Source organism: Sebastes fasciatus, chromosome 1 (assembly GCF_043250625.1).
Source record: "Sebastes fasciatus isolate fSebFas1 chromosome 1, fSebFas1.pri, whole genome shotgun sequence".
Lineage (NCBI taxonomy): Eukaryota > Metazoa > Chordata > Actinopteri > Perciformes > Sebastidae > Sebastes > Sebastes fasciatus.
The window spans coordinates 7488103-7510635 of record NC_133795.1 but is presented as its reverse complement, the minus strand read 5'-3'; the positions used below and the strand labels follow the sequence as shown (position 1 = coordinate 7510635).

At 43.1% G+C, this 22533-nt stretch overlaps 1 protein-coding gene across 2 annotated transcripts in view; it reads right to left on the bottom strand.

The window, feature by feature from the left end:
* The window catches only part of cdh4 (cadherin 4, type 1, R-cadherin (retinal)), a 262025-nt gene that overhangs the window by 133062 nt on the left and 106430 nt on the right, over nucleotides 1–22533 (bottom strand). For both annotated transcript variants that reach the window (XM_074612648.1, XM_074612732.1), the window contains exon 3: nucleotides 19074–19097. In XM_074612648.1, coding sequence (XP_074468749.1) covers nucleotides 19074–19097 — 24 coding nt within the window. The remainder of the gene's footprint in view (nucleotides 1–19073; nucleotides 19098–22533) is intronic.

The following is a 22533-nucleotide window of genomic DNA, read 5'->3' as shown; positions in this document are numbered from 1 at the left end:
ACTACTACTGTACTACTACTACTGTACTACTACTACTACTACTACTGTACTACTACTACTACTACTACTGTACTACTACTACTGTACTACTACTACTACTGTACTACTACTGTACTACTACTACTACTGTACTACTACTACTACTACTGTACTACTACTACTACTACTGTACTACTACTACTACTGTACTACTACTGTACTACTACTGTACAACTACTACTGTACTACTACTGTACTACTACTACTACTATATTCAAATTCAGGTATAGGAATCGGATCAGAACCAAAAAAGAGTGGATCGTGTATCACTATTTAAACACAAACATACATCCTACAGACTGGCATTCGTGCAAAGTATCTTAAGTCCCTCTTTGGCAAAACTTCCCTTCTTGACTGAATATTGGTCGTATTGTTGTCTCTAAATTATTTATGTGACAGTCTGTCAAGTTCCTTTTAAAGGTATGATGATGTCATCATCTTCATGTTTGGCGTTTGTTTCTCTCAGTTGAGGAGAATTTTTTAATGTAGGTGATTTACAAAGCAGCTCTGGTTAGTTTGCCTGAAACTCTGACATTATACTGTATGAACATTTTACACTGAATTGTTGTTATTAATTAATTAATTAGCACAAAGGCAGCACACACTGTCAACAGGTGTTTGGTTTTGTGGTCAGTGTGTTTTCATTGTTAGACTTGTAATGTGCAAAGTGATGTGACTGCACTAAATTAAAAAAGGTGTGGTTAGCAAAAAAACGTTAATAAAGAAAAACAGCACAGAAAGCAAAAAGAAGGAACAAACTACATGCAAACATTGTCTTATTATTCTTGTGTATTTTGTTACGTTTATCTAATTTCCAGTGTCCATGCTCAAAAGAAAGAAACTGTGTTTATTATGATTTCCTCACGTTTCATTAGCTCAAAGTTGCTCAACACTAACACTAACTAATTGTTGTGTTAAGCTGAGGTTAAGCGCTGTAGCTTCATAATGAGGCTTCATTTGGGTGATGCTCGTTGTTTATAGTGACAGTGACCTCAGCAGAGACGAGGCAGGGAGAGAGAGAGAGGCGGCTGCAAAATCACACTTTTGCAGAGCTGGATTTAAATCAACAACTGGTGAACAACAGAATCCTCGATAGGCACTATTGTCTTTGTATCTTGTTTTAGATGGTAGTTTTTATGGATGGTGGGTTAAATACAGCATACGTCAGCTTATTTTGATGAATAACATGTATTCTCTATTTGGAAAATACATGATTGTACTACTTGGGTACTTGCTTTAAGTGCACAAGTATGTGTGTGAGTATGTGAACATCAGGAGGAGCAATGGAGGCAGTTCAACAGGGATGCATGGTTTTTAATTAAGCCAGAGCCCATTAAAGGGATAGTTTGGGTGTTTTGAAGTGGGGTTGTATGAGGTACTTATCCGCAGTCAGTATATTACCTACAGTAGATGACCCAAGCATCGAGAAACAGGCAGGAGTACCGACACCGGAGCAAAGCAATACAGCGCTGTGGACGCGGATGGCAGAAAAACTTATTTTAGCCACCTAAAAGAAAGGCTCACCTGAAAAAAAATCAATATCAGTTTAAGTGTACGCTATATTTAGAATATTTTCACGGCTTTATCTTGCCGTCAGACAGCCCTTTCCTCCTCCTTTCCGATGGGGAACTGAACTGAAAGTGAAACGTATCTATGCTCTTTCCAAAGCCAGCAGGCTCAGATGACTAAATCAGTGTAGATACGTTTCACTTTCAGTTCTGTTCGCCGTCGGAAAATATTCTAAATACGGTGTACACTTAAACTGATATTGATTTTTTTAGGTGTGCCGGCCCCGTCCACAGCAGTACATTGCTTTGCTTCGGTGTCGGTACTCCTGTCTGTTTCTCGTGTGCCGACCGTCATCTACTGTAGGTAATACACTGACTTTGGATAAGTACCTCATACAACCCCACTTCAAAACACCCAAACTATCCATTTAAAATGTCTGTGCACCTTCCCGACTGTATGAGCGTTCATGCGCATATGCACAATCATGCAATTTTTGTTGACACGGTATAATCATAAATTCATCTCAGAATCCTGACGTGCTCAGTCAAACAGCCCGAGATTTTACTGTCTTCTGGGTCCCTACAAGCTGTCAGACCTCTCAGCAAACACGGGGCGTCCTGAAAATACTGCATCTTAACTCGTCAGTGATGAGATCATCAGCTGCTGCTGCAGTCTCTGGCTCTTCAGAGCAGTATAGGACGCTATAGGTTGTGTGATCCCAGCTAGCCCTTCTAGTATATGAACTGTGTGCGCAGCAGTGTGCAGTGTTGAGCTAATCACTTAACAGGTCCGCTGAGGGAGCGTGCTTGCTGAGTGAGAGGCAAGCTTGTGTGTGTGTGTGTGTGTGTGTGTGTGTGTGTGTGTGTGTGTGTGTGTGTGTGTGTGTGTGTGTGTGTGTGTGTGTGTGTGTGAGCGCACTGAGGATGACTGAAGGGTTCTGGCAGAACGAGGTCACTCTGTTCTACCAGGTGAATTTGTGTGGGGGTGGAGAGGATAAGGAGGTGTGTTTGTGTGCATCTGTGTGTGTGTGTGTGTGTACATACGTATGTATGGCTGCATTGTGATGTCTGAAAATGCCTAAATAGGGTTTCATAATTGCAATTTTTATGACAGAAACATAACTATAGGAATAATCATTTGAGAGTGATTGTTACTTTTCAGACAGTTTAGCCATTCTGAACCAATTACAGATGTAAAAAGTCTGATAATAATTGGTAATATGGCATCAACATCAGCACAAAGACGTTTCCAGTAAGAGATCAAAACATTGTGGATCCAATTTTATTAGTCAGTCATTATTATCACGATGACCTGACTGTGTGTCTGCTGGATCCTGGTTGATTTCTACTTCCAGGAGAGCGGCAGGTGGCATTGGCAGAGCCTGTGAGTTGTTAATAATAAGATACAAAATTTGGTTACTATTTAATCCAATACCAACTCAGAACCCTCCGTCGTGCAACAGTGCTTGATTTATTTCTATGACGAGACTATTAAGGCATCTGCTTTTGAGCCCCGCAAGGCAAATGCTTGCATGCAATGAAATATAAATAAGCAGCTAATGCAGCCCTCTGTGGACCCAGGCAGTGATGTGATGTGATGTGAACACTGTGCTGCTTAATGAGTGTCTCAGGAGGCAGGTACATGTCTTCTGTCCCTCCAGCCACCCCAGAGCAGTGCCCTTCTCTCTCAGCATCATTAACTCCTGCAGTAATAATGACAAAAACACACACTTGTGTAATGAGGTTAAGTGACATTCTCATGCGTTGAGGCTACAATGGAAGCTACATAATGTGTCAACACAGAAAGTCATCATGATGAAGTTTATTAGTTGAGGAAACTCATAAAGGAACTTGTTTATTAAATAGTTTTTTTTTAGTAATTGTCAGCAGAATTTGTTAAATAATTAAGATGCATTGGAGCAAAGATGCGCAAATCTCGGGAGGTGATGTTGTGGTACTTAATCATATTGTTAATGAGAGACTAATAGAGGAGTTGTTTTCATAAATGGTCATACAGTACATACTGGGTCTCAGGAGTGCACCTTTTACTGTTTGATTAATCCAGTTCAAGATGTCTAGGAGCCCTGTTTTTATTTGTTGCCCGACAGGGTGCATTTTATTTTCTGCTTCAGACAAACAGCCTTTCATTTATCACATCCCGGCCTGAAAAGACACCTGTCGCAAAGCTGGCACCAGAGAGAGAGAAAGGAAAGGAGAGGAGAGCCTGGGGGAAAACTAATGTTCGGTGCGCTTCGTCCTAAATATTAACCAGGCGCTTCCTGCTTCTAAACCTGCTGATGGTAGCCAATTCCAGATAGACGGTGGGAGGATGCGCCCCCAATCCTCCACGGACGACGCTGCCCTACTTGTGCGGAGGTGACCCCCATGTGTTCTACACGGCCCTAACATTCACCATTGTTATTTATGAGCTCGCAAAGGTGTCCTTTTGCAGGGAGACCATGTGCCACCTGTTTTAGCAGTAGGTGAAAGTACAACGCAATGTGTTCTGCAGAGGTGAAACCGGAGGTGCCTGAGTGGAGCTAACCTACTCGGCAAGTTTTAAACTAGGCTGCGAGCTGTAAAGTCAGCTGTTAGGCTCTCCAACAGCAGCTTTATTGGACTCATTTTGAGGTGCTATGGGGAGCTCTTTCAAATACCAAATGATGGTGATAATTGACATAATAAAGACTACAGATTATATGCTCAACAAAATTTTACATTTCCCAGGAGTCTGGTCGTGGTCATGGTCTGTTGCTCCCTGTTGCAAAATCCTTGTGTGTCCTCCACTCAGCCCTGTCGCTCTGCATGTGCTTTAAAGGGACGGTTCAACATTGTGGGAAACGCACGTATTCGGCAAGAGTTTGATGAGATAATCAATACCTCTCATGTCTCTACACTAAATATGTAGCTGGAGTCAGTTAGCTTAGCTTAGCATAAGACAGGAAAAGCGTGGTTTTCTCAAAAGGTAACACAATCCGCCTACCAGCACCTTTAAAGCTCACTAATTAACACATTATATCTTGTGTGTGTCTAATCCGCACAAAAACAAAGTGGGGAAAAAAACGTCAATCTGCTATTTCACAAGGGTTATTCTGGACTATTTCTTGGCCAAGCAATTTGGTTGCCTCGGCAGAGCCAGACTAGCTGTTTCCCTCTGTTTCCAGCATGTATGCTAAGCTAAGATAACCAGCTGTGAGCTCCAGCTTCATATTTACAGTACAGACGCGAGAGTGGTATTGATCTTCTCATTTAACTCTTGCCAAGAAAGCGGATGAGCACATTCCCCAAAATGTTGAACAATTCCTTTAAAGAGGAAAAGAACATGGAGAATAAGCCCATAATAGAAACTTGACATCCAGCAGCTTGCCCAAACAAATAGACCCAGTGTCTGGAAATGTGTTAACAAAACCAGAGGCTTGTTTGTTGACTGTAACTACTGTATTACCTTCACATTTAATGTGGCATGTGCCACATCACGTCTAGAGCTCGGACAGAGACATAATAATTACGGATTACAAAACTCACGGTTCGAATCGTATCACAGTTTTGAGTCACGGATCTGATCAGCAGAAAAAAAAAGGAGCAAATAAAACTTTTACAGATACCACGATCACGTTTTTTTGCTGCAGATACAGACTGTTGATGAGCTATATTGGCTGATACCAATTGTTTTTGTTGTTGTTTTTAAATTTAAATGTCATCCTTTTACTTTGTCATAGTCATCTATAGTAGTTATTTGCATAAAAACACAATTCAAATGATTAGGAAATACATTATTGTATTTTTATTGATAAAAAAATCTTGGCTTTAGTAGTTCTAATGATGTATTATAAGCTGCTTAGAGCGTGTTAGGAAGTTAAACAGGTCATAATTCCCTCTCTATTATATATCTCATAATGCTGTGAAAACACTTCCTTCAACAACTTATTTATTTATTCCAGTTTCTCACCAAGTACTACATTTTACAAGATTAAACTTGAACACAACATGATAACGATTTACCTTTGTCTCATTTTTACTGAATAGATCCTGAAAGCACCATAATGTAGCTGAACCTCCGTACGTTAGCTGATCCGGTGCTGCCAACGTTAACTAGCTCTCCTCCTGCCGATTTCAACATGGATTTGTTCTTCACAATGTAACATTATCAGAGATCGGTGAGTAGAAAGCATTAATGCTGATCTCCCGATCGCATATTTTTATTGAATATCGTGCGATAACAATCGGCAGTAAAAACTTTGTTTCACACTATGATAGTTAAACTGTGTAATTAATCAGCAGTTCATATGCGTGCCGAACCGTGGGGGGAGATGGGGATCCATATGGATCACGGATCAACTACGGTCTGTTACACCACTAATTATAATGATATGAGGTTAATTTTTCAACATGCATTTTCATTTTAGCAAAAAAAAAGTCTCACGTAGAAAACACTGTTCTACAGTACAAGATTTTATGCATTTCTGTCTTTCTGAAACCAGGTGGATTTTAGCATGGGAATCAGGTATAAGAGAGAACAGAGACCTTTTAAGAGACACCATGAGTATTTCCTTACTGCGGATTCTTTCATTTCCTTGCTCTGAAGGAAGGTTCCCATTTAGGCTAGCAGTCAAGCAGAGAATTAAGGATGTAATCAGAAGTGAAGATAGCCATCTGGACTGTATTTGTGATTAAATGTAGAGGACATAGGTTGGCAATTTCCTTATTAAGTGCTGTTGTGCTGAATAAGGGCCCTTGGGGTTTATTATCTGTTCTTTAAAATTCATGACATTGAGGAGAACTACAACAAAGATCTACATCAGTCAGCAGCCGCAAAAGCTCTCAGTGTGGCCAAGGATGCACCGCCGGGGTGGAGGCTATTACTCAGTTTATCCTCACAGAAGTTCAAACAGGAAATATTCCCCTTTCTTCTTCCCCGTTTAACCACGTTGAAGGCCATTTTATTTAAGCAGTCACTTTGTTGTGCTTGTATTCCGGAGGTGCACCACTATACTGGCTGGACGTGTACATGTACACACACATGCATTCCTGCACAGGTGTAAGAGTAGACACACAATAAAAGCAGACACGTCCATGGACTCCCCGTGAACTTTAGCACCACTTCAAAGCATCAAGGTTGAGCAGAGGACTCTTTCCTATAATGAAGAGGAGATAGTTAATCTGGCATTAACGCCTGGCTTCCCATGAGGGAGGTGTGAAGGGGTCGTCAGTATGCCGGCTCTCTCTCTATCTCCATCTCTACCCCTCCTTCCTCTTCCTCTCTCCATGGTGATACACCACAAAGAGCGCTTGAATGAAAGGGGCGTCAAACGGGCATCGATTTCTAATAGGGAACTTTCTGGATCAGCATGGGGGCTCGGCCTAAGTCACGTCTGCGCCTCGGTCAAGGGCACAACGTGTGGGAGCATCTACCGCACCCGTCTCTCTCCGGCAGGCACCAAATGAACCGCCGCAGCAGGACACAGGGATCAGAGAGCAGCGGGAGTCTCCTTTCATCTCCTGGGGATTAGCACTCCCATAGGAGAGAAGTATACATGTATGTATGTGCAACCGTGCAACACTCTCGCAGAAGTATCTACCTTTTAGCCAGAGGCTACACACTTCCTGTTTCTGCTGCATGCTGAGAATCCCCCCAAGGCCACAAATATATGAAGCTCCATAGGCAAGAGGGAGATGAAGGAGAAGACATCCTCCTAGGGCGAGTGTTTCTCAAAATAAAACATGAAACTCTGTTTGTGCGCCGTTTCCTCATGTGCAACAGTGACGGTTGTAGGCTGAGTTACTCCACTGTTGGTTGATTATATTTAAAATATTCGGCGTGCAACACTGTTCAAAGCTCCCCGTTGTGTTGGAGAGGGAACCCGTTTGTATGAAGTAGGGAACACAGTGAAAGTAACACCGAAAAATGTTGACATGTGCTGTAGAGTGGGAATTCTAGTAGAGGCATTAAACATGCATGGAAGCAGCGACGGCTTCACTGGACTGTATCCACTCAGTTCTATTGATGCAGTACTGCCATAGGGGGAGAAAGGTGAGGCAAAGAGCAAAGCCATCTGGGAAACAGGATTGCGTGACAATCTGTGGGATCCTGGATCAACAGCCACTTCACACTAAGCAACAACTTTAGTGTCACACGAGCTCACAGCATCACAGAGGTAAGGAAAAAACCTGCCACACAAATGCTTTCAATCTTCACCTTTCTCCCTTTTATTCTATTCCTCACTCTTTATCTTCACTCTCTTTACACGCCCACAGCAGGTCCAGACAAGGCTCGCTTCCTTCATTAATTTCTTCCACACTGATGGAAACTCTTCACACACCCTCAGGAGAGAGTGTCTGAGTGTCTCACCTTGCATACATTTGCTTTTCTTAATGTCACTACTAGGAATAATGCTGTGTTCACACTATGAGCGACAGGCTACGAGTCATTTTCAATGGAAGCCGGTGACATGAAGCTACAAACTAACGCCCGGCACTTGACGGGCGTGACGTGCTACAAATCAAAGTTCAACTTTTTCCAACTCTTTTTTCTCAACTTTTTTCAGCACTTAATGACGCGGTGAAGCGTCAATCAATCAAATGTTTTTGTTTCACCCATAGACTGTATGTAAGAAGTGGACGTAGTCACCGTGACGTCACCTATGGTTTGTAGACTGCTGTTTTGAAGCCACGAGTTTGGCATTTTGGCCGTCAACATCTTGTTTTTTTGCAACCAGAAGTAACACGAGAGGGTGGAGCTAAGCACAACCGAACGCTTAATAAGATATTTTTAGGCAATCAAATTGTTAAAATTAACTTTCATGAACAGAAAACACACTGTGAAAGGGTTAAAGTTGTAAGACGAAAACACGGATAACTCCCAGACCAGACAATGCTGTGGTAGCGACAAGTCAATCACAAGGTTGCCCGCCCTAAAGCATCCCCTGCTTTATGGTCTATTTGACTCTAAATGGGACCATAATTTACTAAATGAACATCATGCTGTTTTGAAGAAGACTTGAAACTAGCGATTGAGACCATAAACTCATGTTTACAATGTTTACTGAAGTAATAAATCAAGTGAGAAGTAGGCTCATTTTCTCATAGACTTCTATACAATCAGACTTCTTTCTGCAACCAGAGGAGTCGCCCCCTGCTGGCTGTTAGAAAGAATGCAAGTTTAAGGCACTTCCGCATTGGCTTCACTTTTCAGACCTTGAGGTTGCCAACTGGTTTCACACCGTTCTGTTCCGTCTAAATAAATGCCGTTAGCCAGTTCCCAGTGCTATTTAACAACATAACTATGTCAACGAGCGCTTGAGCAACAATTCAACGTCGACTTGCCGACAATGCAGCTGGCCCCGCTTGGCAGTTTTGTTGCTTTTGTCGCTCATAGTGTGAGCATAGCATTAGAACGACTCCTGCTGCACTCTGTGTCTTGGATACCAAGAACAACCACTCAGCTCTAACTCTTCAAAGCTGCCTGTCTGCACATATCGAAGTACTTAGTCTCACCATGGAGGCAATTTAGTGAGATTTATGTCCAATTACAACCATCTAAATGTGAATGCATCATATCATATTGCCATTTACTGAATAAAAAATTGGACAGCTTCTTATGTGAAGAGTTTTGATGACAGTGTTGTTTTCTAATTGTGTTTTCTTACTCTACTGTAAATATGACACCATATTCACAACTGCCTACCTCTTCAATAACACCAGAGTCCTATTTCTGACAGTTAAACAGCCCGGCCGACCCAAACAATGTTCTTTTTTATAACAAACCTGGCCCTGCCATCGCTGAATGCCCTGGCACAGCCGTCCACCAGCAGCGTGCCTGCTATGCCAGCCCAGGCCCGGACACCAGGCTCTGGGCAGCGAGCAGCGGGCAGCTCATAAATGAGTAATGGCAGTCACATTAACATTCGGTGGTAGGGCAGGCTAAGGGCAAGAAGGGAGGGGGGCCCAGGGAGTGCAGGCGCTCCCTCTGTCTTATAAAACAGCAGCTGATTAATGTTTGATTTTAGCTGGCCTCATTCTTCCAGCAGCACAGAGCAGAGCTAAAGTACAGAGTGGGTGAGAGCAAGAGTGATGGAGCTGCAGGAGTGGGGTGAAGAAAAACAGTTTGTACAGGTGCTGTTTGGAAAGGTTGAGCCAGCAATATGCTGTCTCTCCTCAGGCCCTAAAATGAAAAACATCAGTGGTGCGAAACAGTTCAATCAATTCAAAATGAATTGGGGCATTGATACGATAGGGCATAAAGACGATGATAGAGGATGAGGAAGGGACAACAGCGAGGTCATTTTGGACGAGTCACCATTATCAGCTGTTTTACAAGAAAGAAAATCCAGCTGACAAAACGTTAACACCTGAAACAGGTTATTGGAGATAACCCTTTTTCTTTTTTTATGTTTAATTTTTTTGCTATTCCAGCACATATCTGGCTTAGGATAGGACTGCTGTAGAAACATAGCGGTGCAACGTGGTGGACGAAGAGGAACCGCTCCCTATGTAGATATGAAGGGCTCATTTTAAGCAAACAAACACAACATATCTTAATTTCAGGTGAATATACACTAATGGAAACATTTCTGCTAATAGATTCCCCTGAATCCTACACACTGGACCTAACATAAGGAGGTTTAATAAAAACTAAAAGCAATTATAAAAACTAAAAACCAAAACCTAATTACCAAATGAACAACGCAATCTGCACCTGCACACGTTGGCCTCTAGTCTGGCAGCGTTCACTGGAAAGCACTTTTATTTTCATCATTAAAAGAGGTCAAATAAGATAAGTGAACCATGCTGCTTTGAGCCAAATGCTAACGTTAACATGCTCACAATGCAAACATGCTGATGTTTGACAGGTATAACGTTCATCATCTTAGTTTAGCATGTTAGCATGCTAACATCTGATTAAAGGTACAGTGTGTAACATCGGCGGCATCTAGCGGTGAGGTTGCAGATTGCAACCAGCCAAGCGTGTAGACGAACTACGGTGGCCGACATGAAAACGCAAATGGCCCTACCTATATCTCAAGACCAACTGACCAACAGAGGTTTCCCGTGTCTTGTTTCCCGGCGGCTGAGTGGAGTGACGGGGATTAAATACGGAGCGAATAACGTTATTGACTCCGGCCCAACCAGGAAAAGTTAACACAGTGGTTTGTCTGTTTTCGTCTACCATAGAAACATGACGGCTGGCTCCGTGAAGAGGAAGAAAGAAGAAGGAAGGAAGAAGAAAACATTCTTAATAACATAATACTCCATTTCTGCCAATAGACCCTCCTTATTGTTACACACTGGTCTTGATGATGGCGCTAGAGGAAAGTCAGAGGATCACAAAAGTCATCACGATTTATCCTCTTAGGTCCATGAATGTCTGTGCAAAATGTCATGGCAATCCATCCCATAGTTGCTGAGATATTTCAGTCTGGAACAAAGTGGTGGACCGACTGATTGACATGCCCATCCACGGAGCCACGCTATTAGCGCGTTTGTGTAGCATCAGAATGAAAACATTAAATATTGAATATGAAGCTGACTTTACTGTGTGCTCGCATACAAACCACATCTGAATTAAAAAAGTGCTGGAGATTGTCAAAAAGCATCGCGGAAATTGCAGGAAATCCCTCACAGACGTAGATGTAGATGAGGCAGGTGGCGGCTAAGAGGCTAAAATAAAATGACAAATATTCACCAAAATAATTGCACACTGCATGAAGCATCTACTGTACAAACACCTCAACAGACGGTCAAATTCAGTGTAATTTAAAAAAAATGTCCGACATGAATCTCCACATGAATGGATCCACAGTGACAGATTATTATCTTTAAATCTTGTGCTCATAAAGGGCCATATGCTACCCTGCATGCCTGACTCACGGCTGGATGGTGAATGTGCTTTTTGGGATGACGTGGGAGAAAATTGAAGCAGCAAAGTGACTCTGACAGTTGCGTGACTAGGGAGCAAAGTAAATTAGAGTTTGTCATAGGTGAGGAAAATACGCCTCTTCATACTTAACAGAAAACGCTCGTTTCATTTCTCTTTTCCAGGGAGAATACTTTACAGCGCGTTTCACAGTTCTTCCTCTCTCTCCATAAAAATGAGTGGTAATACTTTACACTGCATTACATTGTAGTCCTGGAGCTATTTCAGTCTAAGCCCTCAAGATAAAAAAAAAAAAGGAACATCCCGAGTTTGGTGGCTTAACTATTATAACAAAAGACGGTTGATGTACATTAACTAAACATTTATTGCTGACTCTCACAGCCAGACATGATATATACAGAAACTAAAAGTCCCCATAGCATTTTTCTGGGCGGGTAGGCACATTTACAATTCATTTTTCCATCATTAATTTGAATTTTGCTCTCTGGATTTTAAAACCATACAAAAGAAATGTTCATTTTAACGCATTAAGTTAACAAAATAACTGGTCCGCACTTAACTGTAGCAATATCATTAGAGAATTCTTCAGCTTTTATCTGCTTTCAAGTGCAGATGAGCAATAATTACACAACAGTATTATGTTGTTAATGGAAAAAGGCCCAGTGAGACTGAATGTGCTCTACATACCAAATTTGCCCCTAAATGGATAAAAAAAAAAAACTCAGTGCAGCAGCGTAGAAGTGAGTCAGAGAGAGTTTAAATGATATTAATGTGTCATGTTCGGGTTGATTAAAGCCATTTGGTACCACGGAGGGAAGTGCAGTTCGAATAAACGTCAAGGAAACAGGAACTCAGCAGGTTCTGTCAGCTGGGATGTTGACATGCGCCGCGTGAAGTCAGCTCCAGCAGTAATCTTATAGAAGTGGCAGATTAGTACTTATAACATGAAATGTCTGACATGCATATCCATATGTACAGACACCCATCCACTCCCCCACACACACACACATATCCACAAACAGAAATGCAGCATGCGTGCTCATTTGCATGCGCGCAGAATTCAGTGCATCCAGGAGCGAAGTAATCTGCGCACGCAAGGCTGTGATTGACGGGCAAATCGTTCCTGCTGAAATACCCATTTGACAGAGAAAAGAACCAAATGCAGGAGTTAAAAGCCAGCCACAGAAATAGCCTCAGTAAACTCCACATGAATGCAAACTTGAGTATTTTGTGTTCCTTCGAGAAGCATCTGAGGTGAAATGTGTGGAAAAATATCTTCTTATTTTTTTTCCAAAACGAAAGAAATTAACGCTCTTGGTGCAAACCAGGGTGTCAATCATGAGCATGCCTCTTTTGAGGGCCGGGCCTCGTGTGAATGTCAACTGCGTACTACATTATAATTCCACCCCAGATCTTGAAGGATGACACAGTTCCAGAGCTGTACTCGCTCCAGCGCGCAGCTCTCTACCAGGGAGGGAAAAAGAGGGGGTAATAAAAACTGCTCGCCTTTTTGTTCCAGAGACATTGTAATTTAACTGTTGGTAGCAGGCGGTGGCAATTGCCTTTAATAATGGTCTCTACACTCTAATTTGTGTAGGGATTTGCCTGGACCTGCCTTGTCTCACAGGCCCTTAATGCTTCTGTGCCATCCAGCCTCGTCGTCGGGAGGACGTGCCTGAAAGTGCCGAGCGGAGGAGAGATATATACAGTAAAGGGATAGAGGGAGAGCTGGGGAGGGAAACGTCTCCCACAGCAGGAGGTCATTACGGAAAGGGAGAGATACTAAAGTGTGCTTTGCCATTTCCTGCTCCTCATAATATCACATAATGTTGGAATAATTAAAGCCAGGAAATGTGGCTTCATTAGTCCCAGTCCGGGTGATAAAATGAAGTGTGAACTAATTGGTCAAGTACGCATCAAGGCGGAAATAATAGACGCAGTACGGAGATGGAAGCAGCTACAACAAAGACGTTTTGTTTTTCTGATGCTTCATATAATGATGAAAGTTAGTAAGTGACCGCAGGTGATGTAAAAGCAGACTGCACAGTAAAGTGGTCTGGTGGAGAAAAGCTTGTATTGTGTATGATCCGCTCTGAGCCTCAGAACAAAGCCGTAGCCTTAGACCCCCCTTGGTTCCAGCAAGTTTCCCGTGTGCTCTCATCTGCATCACAAAAAGAGGCTTCTTACTCTAAAAAATACTGATCAAGTCTTATCTTTTTGAAACATGTAATCCACCGGGGAAAGCCGGACTTGTAGCCATTAGGCACTGTCCTCTCTGCCCTCTCAGTCTTTGTAGAGAAAAGCCGGAGCAGAGCTTGTTTCCATTCAGCTGGGAGAGCTGGTCAAAGCCACGAGATCAAGCCGTTCCCAGCACTTTTTTTTCCGCTGAGAAATACTTGTCTCAATAGTTTTTTGGAAGATGGTGTGCAAAAATTCTCCACAGAACAAGATCTGATGTTTTCCCCGGCCTGCCGTAGGCGTGACAGCATTTTTGAGGAAAAGTTTGAAAATTTGGAAATGGTAAGTCTTAAATTGGGCAGAAAATAGGAGCTCCTCGCTGGAGACAGGCTGCCATTTTTATGCTTGTTTGTTTCCTTCTTTGCTTCTTTCTCTCTTTGCACATAACCATCTGCCATACAGGTCCTGTGTGACTTTACTTCAAGAGCTCTTAGTGGCTGTCTTCATCAGCTCAAGATCTGCTGCAGAAAAACAGCTTTAATTGGTACTGAGGGGGAAGAGAAGCAGAAGGGGTCGCACGCTTCGCCACATTTTAGAGAAAAGTGCTTGCAAATGATCAAGAATCGCATTCCACACAGCTTCTCCTCCCTGGCAAAGACATTTAATGCTAACATCGCCACATAGATCTTTTTTTATAGTATGCCTTTTGTGTAATAAAACACATAAATGCTTAGATTATTAAGTACTCTTCAAATGAACACCATGTTCAAATTAGCACCAATCAGGCAAACTGTGAAACTAAATCCCTCAGTTGACTTGGAGCAATAGCTCTCAGGTTCCATGCAGGTAAATCAACTTGTCTGGCTAAAACTGTAATATTTCAAGCTGCCCTGTCAATATCCCCGAGCCTTGAATTTGCCACACTAAGCATTGCGCTCTGCAGCTGGAAAGATTGAAACGGCAAATGTCACAACAGTGCCGAGCAGCGTTCAGGATCCTGAGTTACATGGGAAAAAGGAAACCCTCTAGACTGCAGCCAGCAGTGCAGTCGGATCCATTCCAGCAGGCAATTACACCATTTCACCAAGGCCACAAGGAAAGCTTCACTACAATTGGGCTGACAGAAATGGCCTCTCTGACACATCAGAGGGAACCAGGGATGCCCCCTCCTCCTCCTCCCTTCTCTTCTCTTTGCACTGTCAGGGTTCTTCGCTGCTCGTGTTGTTTCAGAAGGGCTTTGAACATTAGCTTCTGTTGTTGTTCTAACTTTGGAGACATTTCACAGCCCATTAGCTGCTCTTTTAGCCCCAACCACTACTCAAAACCAGGGAAAGAGAGAGACACACAGACAGAGTGGATAATAAAGCATTTCAGTAGGGGCATCTGGTGCAAAGGTGTTCACTTTAGAATAGTAAAAAACTACAATCTATAGTTAGAGCACGAGTTCAACATTTTAAATGTCCTTTATTGGCTTTCTTGCCAAGAATTAGACGGGAAGATAGATACCTCTCTAACATCTGTACACTAAATATGTAGCTGGGGCCAACAGCCAGTTAGCTTAGCTTAGCATAAAGACTGGAAGCAAGGGCAAACAGCTATCCTGACTCCATCCCACATTTACAAAATCCATCTACCAGCACTTTCAAATATCACTAATCAACATGTTGTATGTTGTTTGTTCAATACGTAGAAAACTGAAGCACCAGCGTAGATCCTGACGAGCAGTTTGGCATCTTGTCATCAGTGTATGAATTTGTGTGAATGGATGAATGCTGACATGTAGTGTAAAGCACGTTGAGTGGTTTGGAAGACTAGAAAGGCGCTATATGAATACAAGTCCATTAACCATTTAGTGTGCCATCAGTTCTTAGCAGTGACTTCCTGGAGTCTTGCAGGTTTTGTTTGGATTAAAGATGTCAAGATACAATAGGTTAGTTGGTGAGATTTAGAGGTGCTGGTTCGTTGATTTTGTTACCTTTGAACAGAGCCTTGCTGGCTGTTTCCCCTGATTTCCAATCTCTGTGCTAAGCTAAGATAAACAGCTGCTAGCTGGCTGCATAGTTGGCATAAAGACATGAGCGTACTATCAACCTTTTGGCAAGAAAGCATATAGGCAACAAACCCAAAATGTCAAACTATTTCTTTAATACTAGGGCTGTCAATCGATTCCAATATTTAATCGCAATTAATCCCATGATTGTCCACAGTTAATCACGATTAATCGCAAATTAATCATACATTTTGTATCTGTTAAGTATTTAATACTCTTATCAACATGGAAGTGGGCAAATATGCTTTGTTTATGCAAATATATGTATATATTTATTATCGGAAATCGATTAAAAACACAAAACAATGACAAATATTGTCCAGAAACCCTCACAGGTACTGCATTTAGCATAAAAAATATGCTCAAATCATAACATGGCAAACTGCAGCCCAACAGGCAACAACAGCTGTCAGTGTGTCAGTGTGCTGACTTGACTATGACTTGCCCCAAACTGCATGTGATTATCATAAAGTTGGCATGTCTGTAAAGGGGAGACTCGTGGATACCCAGAGAACCCATTTTCATTCACACATATCAGAGGTAGAGGGACCCCTTTGAAACGGCCATGCCAATACAAAAAAACGTAAAAAATGTGTTAAAGAAATTAGTGGCGTTTACTTTGACAGCCCTATTTAATTTGTTTTGGCATTTAAAGGAATAATGATTTCAGAAATTGTCTCACTAAAATGAAAGTAACTGCAGGGAGATACAGTATAGCCTTGTTAATATGACCATAAAAACACATTCATATGGTACGCCAGATGCTAAGCTGTACTACTGTCTCTAATAAAGTCCCCGTTGCCTTTAGCAAAACAAAACAGCATGAAACACAACCAGTAGAGATCACCGCTTAAAGCCGGTGGTCAGAATATTGTAGCCTAATCAGCTGTACACGCATCGTCTGGTTTATAGTTTTTTCCAACGTGCACTGCGGTTTGGCTAAGACAGTGTTGAGGTGGTTTCCTGTGCAGTTGATGGGGCTGAACAATTTGCACGGCTGGCAGAAAAACCATAATCAATCCGGAGACTATAGATAAGGGCCCTAAAACCAGCCAAGCACAGCGCTTTCTCTTATCGCAATTACACCTTGCCCTCCTGCCTCAGGTACAGCCAATTAAGCTAGGAGAGGATGCGCCGGCAGCCACTTCACATGGAGGAGGCCTATCAGACGACTCCAAACACACCCCATCGCTGCAGAGGGGGCAGAGAGGAGCTTCTTAAGCCCAGGAAGACACAGGGAGGGAGCTCCAGTATGGACTGTTTTGCTCTGCAGGTATATATATGGTATGTTTCTGTCCTTCCAAAAAACGTGTATGAAAACAGGAACTGAACGGCGTGAATGATGTATGCTCTGGTGAGTGATGAGCAGTCTACTGACTGGCTGCCTGCTGGCTGCGTTTCATCAAGGGGACCAAGGGCACACAGACCTTGCCCTCCTCTCACTCTCTCACCTGCTTTTTAATCCATTCTTTACTTCCCTCCTCTTTTTTTTCCTGCCTTTCATTGCAGAACATCATTCACATTGTGTGACTACTTAGCGGTACAGAACAGGAAAGGAGGTGTGGGAGGAGTACTCATGCGTGCGTTTTAATGTGAGAGCGGTTAAGAAAGGTCAAAAAATCAAGGATAACACTCAGGATGAACACTTCGCCCATTGTGCTTTCTTATTCCCCGCTCTTTGCTCGAGTTTAAAGCACCCCCTCCATCCAGTTTTACTTCCTGTTTTTTGGTTAACTTTCTCTCTCAAACAGAGGATGAGGGTGTGGTTAAAAGTCAGACTTGGTAATTCATTACCATGGCAACCAGATTGCATTGCTTTTCAACCCAGTTTAGATTAATTGACTGTTAATCAGACGACAAATGAGACAAGAATTAGCACAACACACCGACACTCTCACTCGCTGTCTTCTTTACCGTCTCCTCCTGGCGAGGCGGCCGTCTGGCTGCTGCTGCACCGAGGAGCCGCACCTCTGCACGCCGGTCACAGGGCACCGGAGGACGGATAGACATGTTGCTGAGGTCCTCCGATTGAAATGCAGTTTCGGGGCGTTTTGGGGGTGCACCGTCCACCAGAACCGGCCGCTCTCGCCTCATCTCCAGCACCGACACCGCAGCGGGCTGCACTGAGATTCCTTTATTTCTCTAACGGGACTTTTCTCTGGTTTTCTCTTGGGCTCAAAGTTGTGCACTCCCGTCGTTCGGACCTGTTAGAGGCCGGCAAACCTCCAAAACTGTATCGGCTGCTTCCCGTTAATTTATATCCAGGAGGAGGAGATGGTAAAAAAGAGAGCGAGTGAGAGAGACTGTCAGTGTGTTGTTTTAACTCTGCCGGTGGGATTTCATGTAATCCACTACGTGATTTCACCCGTTCACCGCACACACAAATGCCATGGTGTAAAAAACATCCAAGTGCCATCTTGTCGCTAAAGCTTGGCAATAAAAAATTGATCACACAAGCTACTCTGTGCTGCGTCTCCTCCACCAGCCAATGGGGGTAAACCAGACACTCAGACATAAACCTCCAGCGCTTGATCTGAACCACAACTTTACACTTCTCTTCCCTCTCGCCACTTTGAGGTTTCAAAGACCAGACGCACAGCATGTGGTGTTTTGTCTCCACCGTGTGATGCCACCACACCAATTTAGCTCGACGATTTCGCCCCAGAGCAGAGCGAGTTCAGCGGGATCACTGCTTGTCTCGGCGCCAAACTGTATCTCTGATGATGACACGTACAGAGGGGAACGTCTACTATAAGCACACAAAGCAGAAGAGTGGCTGGTTGCAAACTGCATGCAAAAATAAACCTAAGATACAAACAAAGCCAGCACTGCAGATGGACTCTCTCTTTAGACCTGTTTGATGAAGTGATTCAAGCGCTCCTCCAAGCACAGGAAGCCATTAATAACAGCACGACAGAGTGGAGCCTAATTCAAAATAAAATGAAAAGAGAGGCTGCCTCAGTGGGAGAATCCATCTACTCCCTATTTAGACTACATGGAGATGTGTTCCAGGAAAGCCGGAATGAGACACGGTGAAAAAGATACCACTTATTGGCTCCTTATTGAGTACTATTGGAGTCAAAAGGGGGTAAATTGACTAAGTAGGTCGAGGCAAAACGCGTGCAGGGAAAATGTGCGGAATTCAAACTCTGATTGGCCACATGGGTCTGTGGATGCTGCTTTCATAATTGCATTCGCTTGATGTTTTTCTCCTCGTTTCAACATTTGCCGTGACATGCAATGTGATGGAGAGGAAAATTGCTTCCTGGTGATGCAAATGATGTTCGTGGCTCGGCGCTCCCCCACTGAGACTAACATCTGACAATGGTTCCTTCCACATCAACGCAAACAGCCAATGCGCCGGTCCACGCACAGATGGCTCTAAATCAAGGGAGTGTGTGGTGGCGGCGGCAGTGGTACTTACCACGTTCACTGGACAGGGTGGTATCTGTCACCGGGAGAGAAGGAGAGAGGGAGGAAAAGGGCAAGGGGAGAGAGAGAGAGAGAGAAAGAGAGAGAGAGGATGATTAGAACATAATAGGCTTCAGTAAAAGTGGCATTGCAAAACCAAAGTCACCGTTAAACAAGAGAACAAAACAGATCAATTTCTGAGGATTAATGGAAAGTCACAGGCAATAGCCGGACAGTGACATACAGTACACAGAACGTAAAGGCTACTGTTGGAGAAAATTTGCTGTCACAACTGCGTAGTCGCTCACATTTGTCTCTGTCTATTATCCAGGCGGCACCATTTAACCAGAATACAGTGTGTTTTCTCTCTTATACTTCTTGTCATTGCCTCAAGCAGTGGGATTCATCATTATCTTCAAACACTTGTTGTGATGTCTATATTGCTCTTGTGCTCACTCAATGAAACACAAGAGAATTGCGGGATATTGCATATATGTATCGCACACACTTATGTACATCGTCGTGGGCGGTATTTATTCAGACCTTGGCACCGCAGCTGGGTGACAGGAAGAGGGGAGAGGCAGCCGTGGAGGCTCTTGACATCTCTCTCCTGGTTGCCTGCCCTTCCCGTGTCCTCCAGCAGAGCTGCTGAGTCACATTTGATCAGAAGCAATCTACGTGGCTCATTTTTGCATTTATTGCTTATATTTTTTAATCTAGAAAGCCTTAAAGTTGACTTAGGAAAATACCAGCTCTGATCAGATGCACTTGGTTTCTTGGTTTCAGGCATCATGAGTCCCAGCATCCCAGTGATGAAAAAAATAAATAAAAGTGTGAAGGAGAGGCTCAGTGGTGGCTCCAGGCCTCCCCTCTCACAAGAGGAGTTTTGTTTCAAGAGCAAAATGATTATGTTGTATATTGAACTTAACCGTCTCACAAAAGTTTGGCGGAAAATGGAGAGAAAAAACGAACTGTCCTAGTTTTTAGACACATTAGTTGCCTGGCTGGGATGGCAAAGTCAGTCAGTCCACCGCTTTAGTTCAGACTGAAACATCTCAACAACTATTGGATGGATTGCCATGAAACATTCACGGTACCCAGAAGATGATTTACCCTACCAACCTAGCGCCACTATCAGGTTGATATTTGTGGCTTTGAGTGAAATATCTCGACCACTACATTTAGTGCGTACATTGATTCCCTTCAGGATCAACTGTAATAACTTTGGTGATATCATATCTTTTCAACTAGCTCCACCATTAGATCACATTTTTTCTTTTCCTCGAACAATGACTTTCTCATCAGCTTCAGCTGCACTTTGTTTAGTGCCAATTAGCAAATGTAAGCATGCTAACACACTAAACTAACATATTAAACATCATACCTGCTAAACATCAGCCTTTCAACAATGCCATTGTGTTAGCACGTTAGCATTAAGCTCAAAGCACCACTGTGCCTCAGTACAGCCTCACAGATCTGTAGACTTAGGGGCTGATCACACCGAGACGCGGTGCTAGAAACGCGTCACCAGCAAAACCATTGTTTTCCTATGGTACGGCACTCTTCTCTGGTACCGCGTTTTTCTAGCGGTTTTAGACGTGCACAAAAGTTAAAATATTCTCAACTTGTCAGCGCCAGGCGCGGAGTTGCACCGCTCGTCAGTGTCAATCTTGGCCCAGGCAGCCAATCAAATCAAGCAAGAGGTGGACTTTACTACTTTACCACTTCCCTCCTGTTTTAATGCTGGTAGATGTGGCTTAGCTGTTGGACTGTGAGAGGGGGAATTCATATATCATGTCATGATAGTTTCATATAGGCTACTGTCTTTGAGAGAAAGAGAGATCACATTTTTCCGTTAATAACATTTGATCGCCCGGTAAAGCACACAGCCCCATTCCACAGGCGCATCAACTGCTTAGCCTGAGGCCTTTTGCCAAGGGGCGATTTTGAAGCGGCCGCACCTGTAGCGACGGGTCTCGGTGTGATCAGCCCCTTAGTCCTGTTTTACTTTTATGCAAATCACAATGATGATTCTACAGTATGTTGTCAGGAGATGTTTAGTGGAAGAGGGTGGTGTGCTGATTGATGACGAACCTCCTCAAATGATGCCATAAAATTAAACGGGAACCTGCAACATATGGGAAAACGCATGTGGCACGGAGCCTCCTTCAGAGCGTTTTGAAGTTTGAAGTAGGCTCCGTGCCGAAGCGCGTAAGCGTATGTCTATAGTGATGTGAGCCAATTAAACAAGTGAAATGCTAGTATTTTGTCCTCGTTGATTTTGAAATCTGGGATGTGCTACCCTATCACATTTTTAGCTTGTTGGACTTCGGGTCTAGCACTCCACTGTGAATCCCATTGTTGTAGTGCAACCTCCTTTACCAAAACATAAGGGAAGGTGCCTCATTTCTTACATGTAATCATGAATAGTTTCTCACACACCAGCTACGTTGGATCGAGCTAAACAACATTTTCCTCTTCTCGTCTGCTTTAGATGCATGAATTATGTCCAACTTGAAAAGTGGCTGTACTGTACATAACTGCATTAAACACGGACTATATATTCCCTTGGTTTCAATGATTAGTAATATGTGTTGTGAGAAGACTGGGTTGGACTACTGGTCAACTATAAGAGCCTGTAAGATTTGTTTCTGCTGCATTTACTGGAGGCTGATCTGCTAAAATATTGTGATATATAAATATATACATAAGTGCATACCCCGTTTGAAAACATGTCTCCACTATATTGATTACCTTACACTTATTTCTCTTCAAGCGTTCCTTATCTCGTATGTATATTGATTTTGTCGGTTTTTCCTTGCAAACTTATAGGCTTGATAACAGCTTTTGGCCTCTTTGGATAGTTGTTATCATCTAAATGCATAAATGCCCATAACTTGTGCTTTTTTTCCCTCTTGCGTCTCGACATAAATCCATTCAAGTTAATCTTAAATTCTCTGCAACTTTTTGACTTGTTTACAAAAAGCAAACACATCACTATCTAAATGAGAGTTTTGCTCGTAGACAGCGTCTCCATTCTCCTTCTCCGTGTATAAAGGCGCCCCACTCCATCCCAACAGAACTTCGCTCCGCACATATTCAATTATTCATCTCCCTCTGTCAAGAATTCAGCCTTGCTAGCACTTGCCAGTATCCCCCACAACTTGGCAGGCAGGCTCATATCTGGCATATGGTGCAGAGCAGTGCTGCTTTTCCTTCTCTCTTCGGTTGGCCTGCTAGCACTCCCGAGGAGCACCGCAACACACACTGGCATGCGCACTCGCAAACACATACACTAACATACACACACACTAATGATGCACCGTGTCTGTCAGTTTTGTAACTGAGACCCCTCCTATTGAGTTGCTGGGCATTCGTCCACAACCTCTTTGCAACAGGTTTCAGTGTTTTCAACAATAGCAGTGTACATGCTGTAACAGCCAAATCAGCCACAGCCTGCAACTCACAGTACT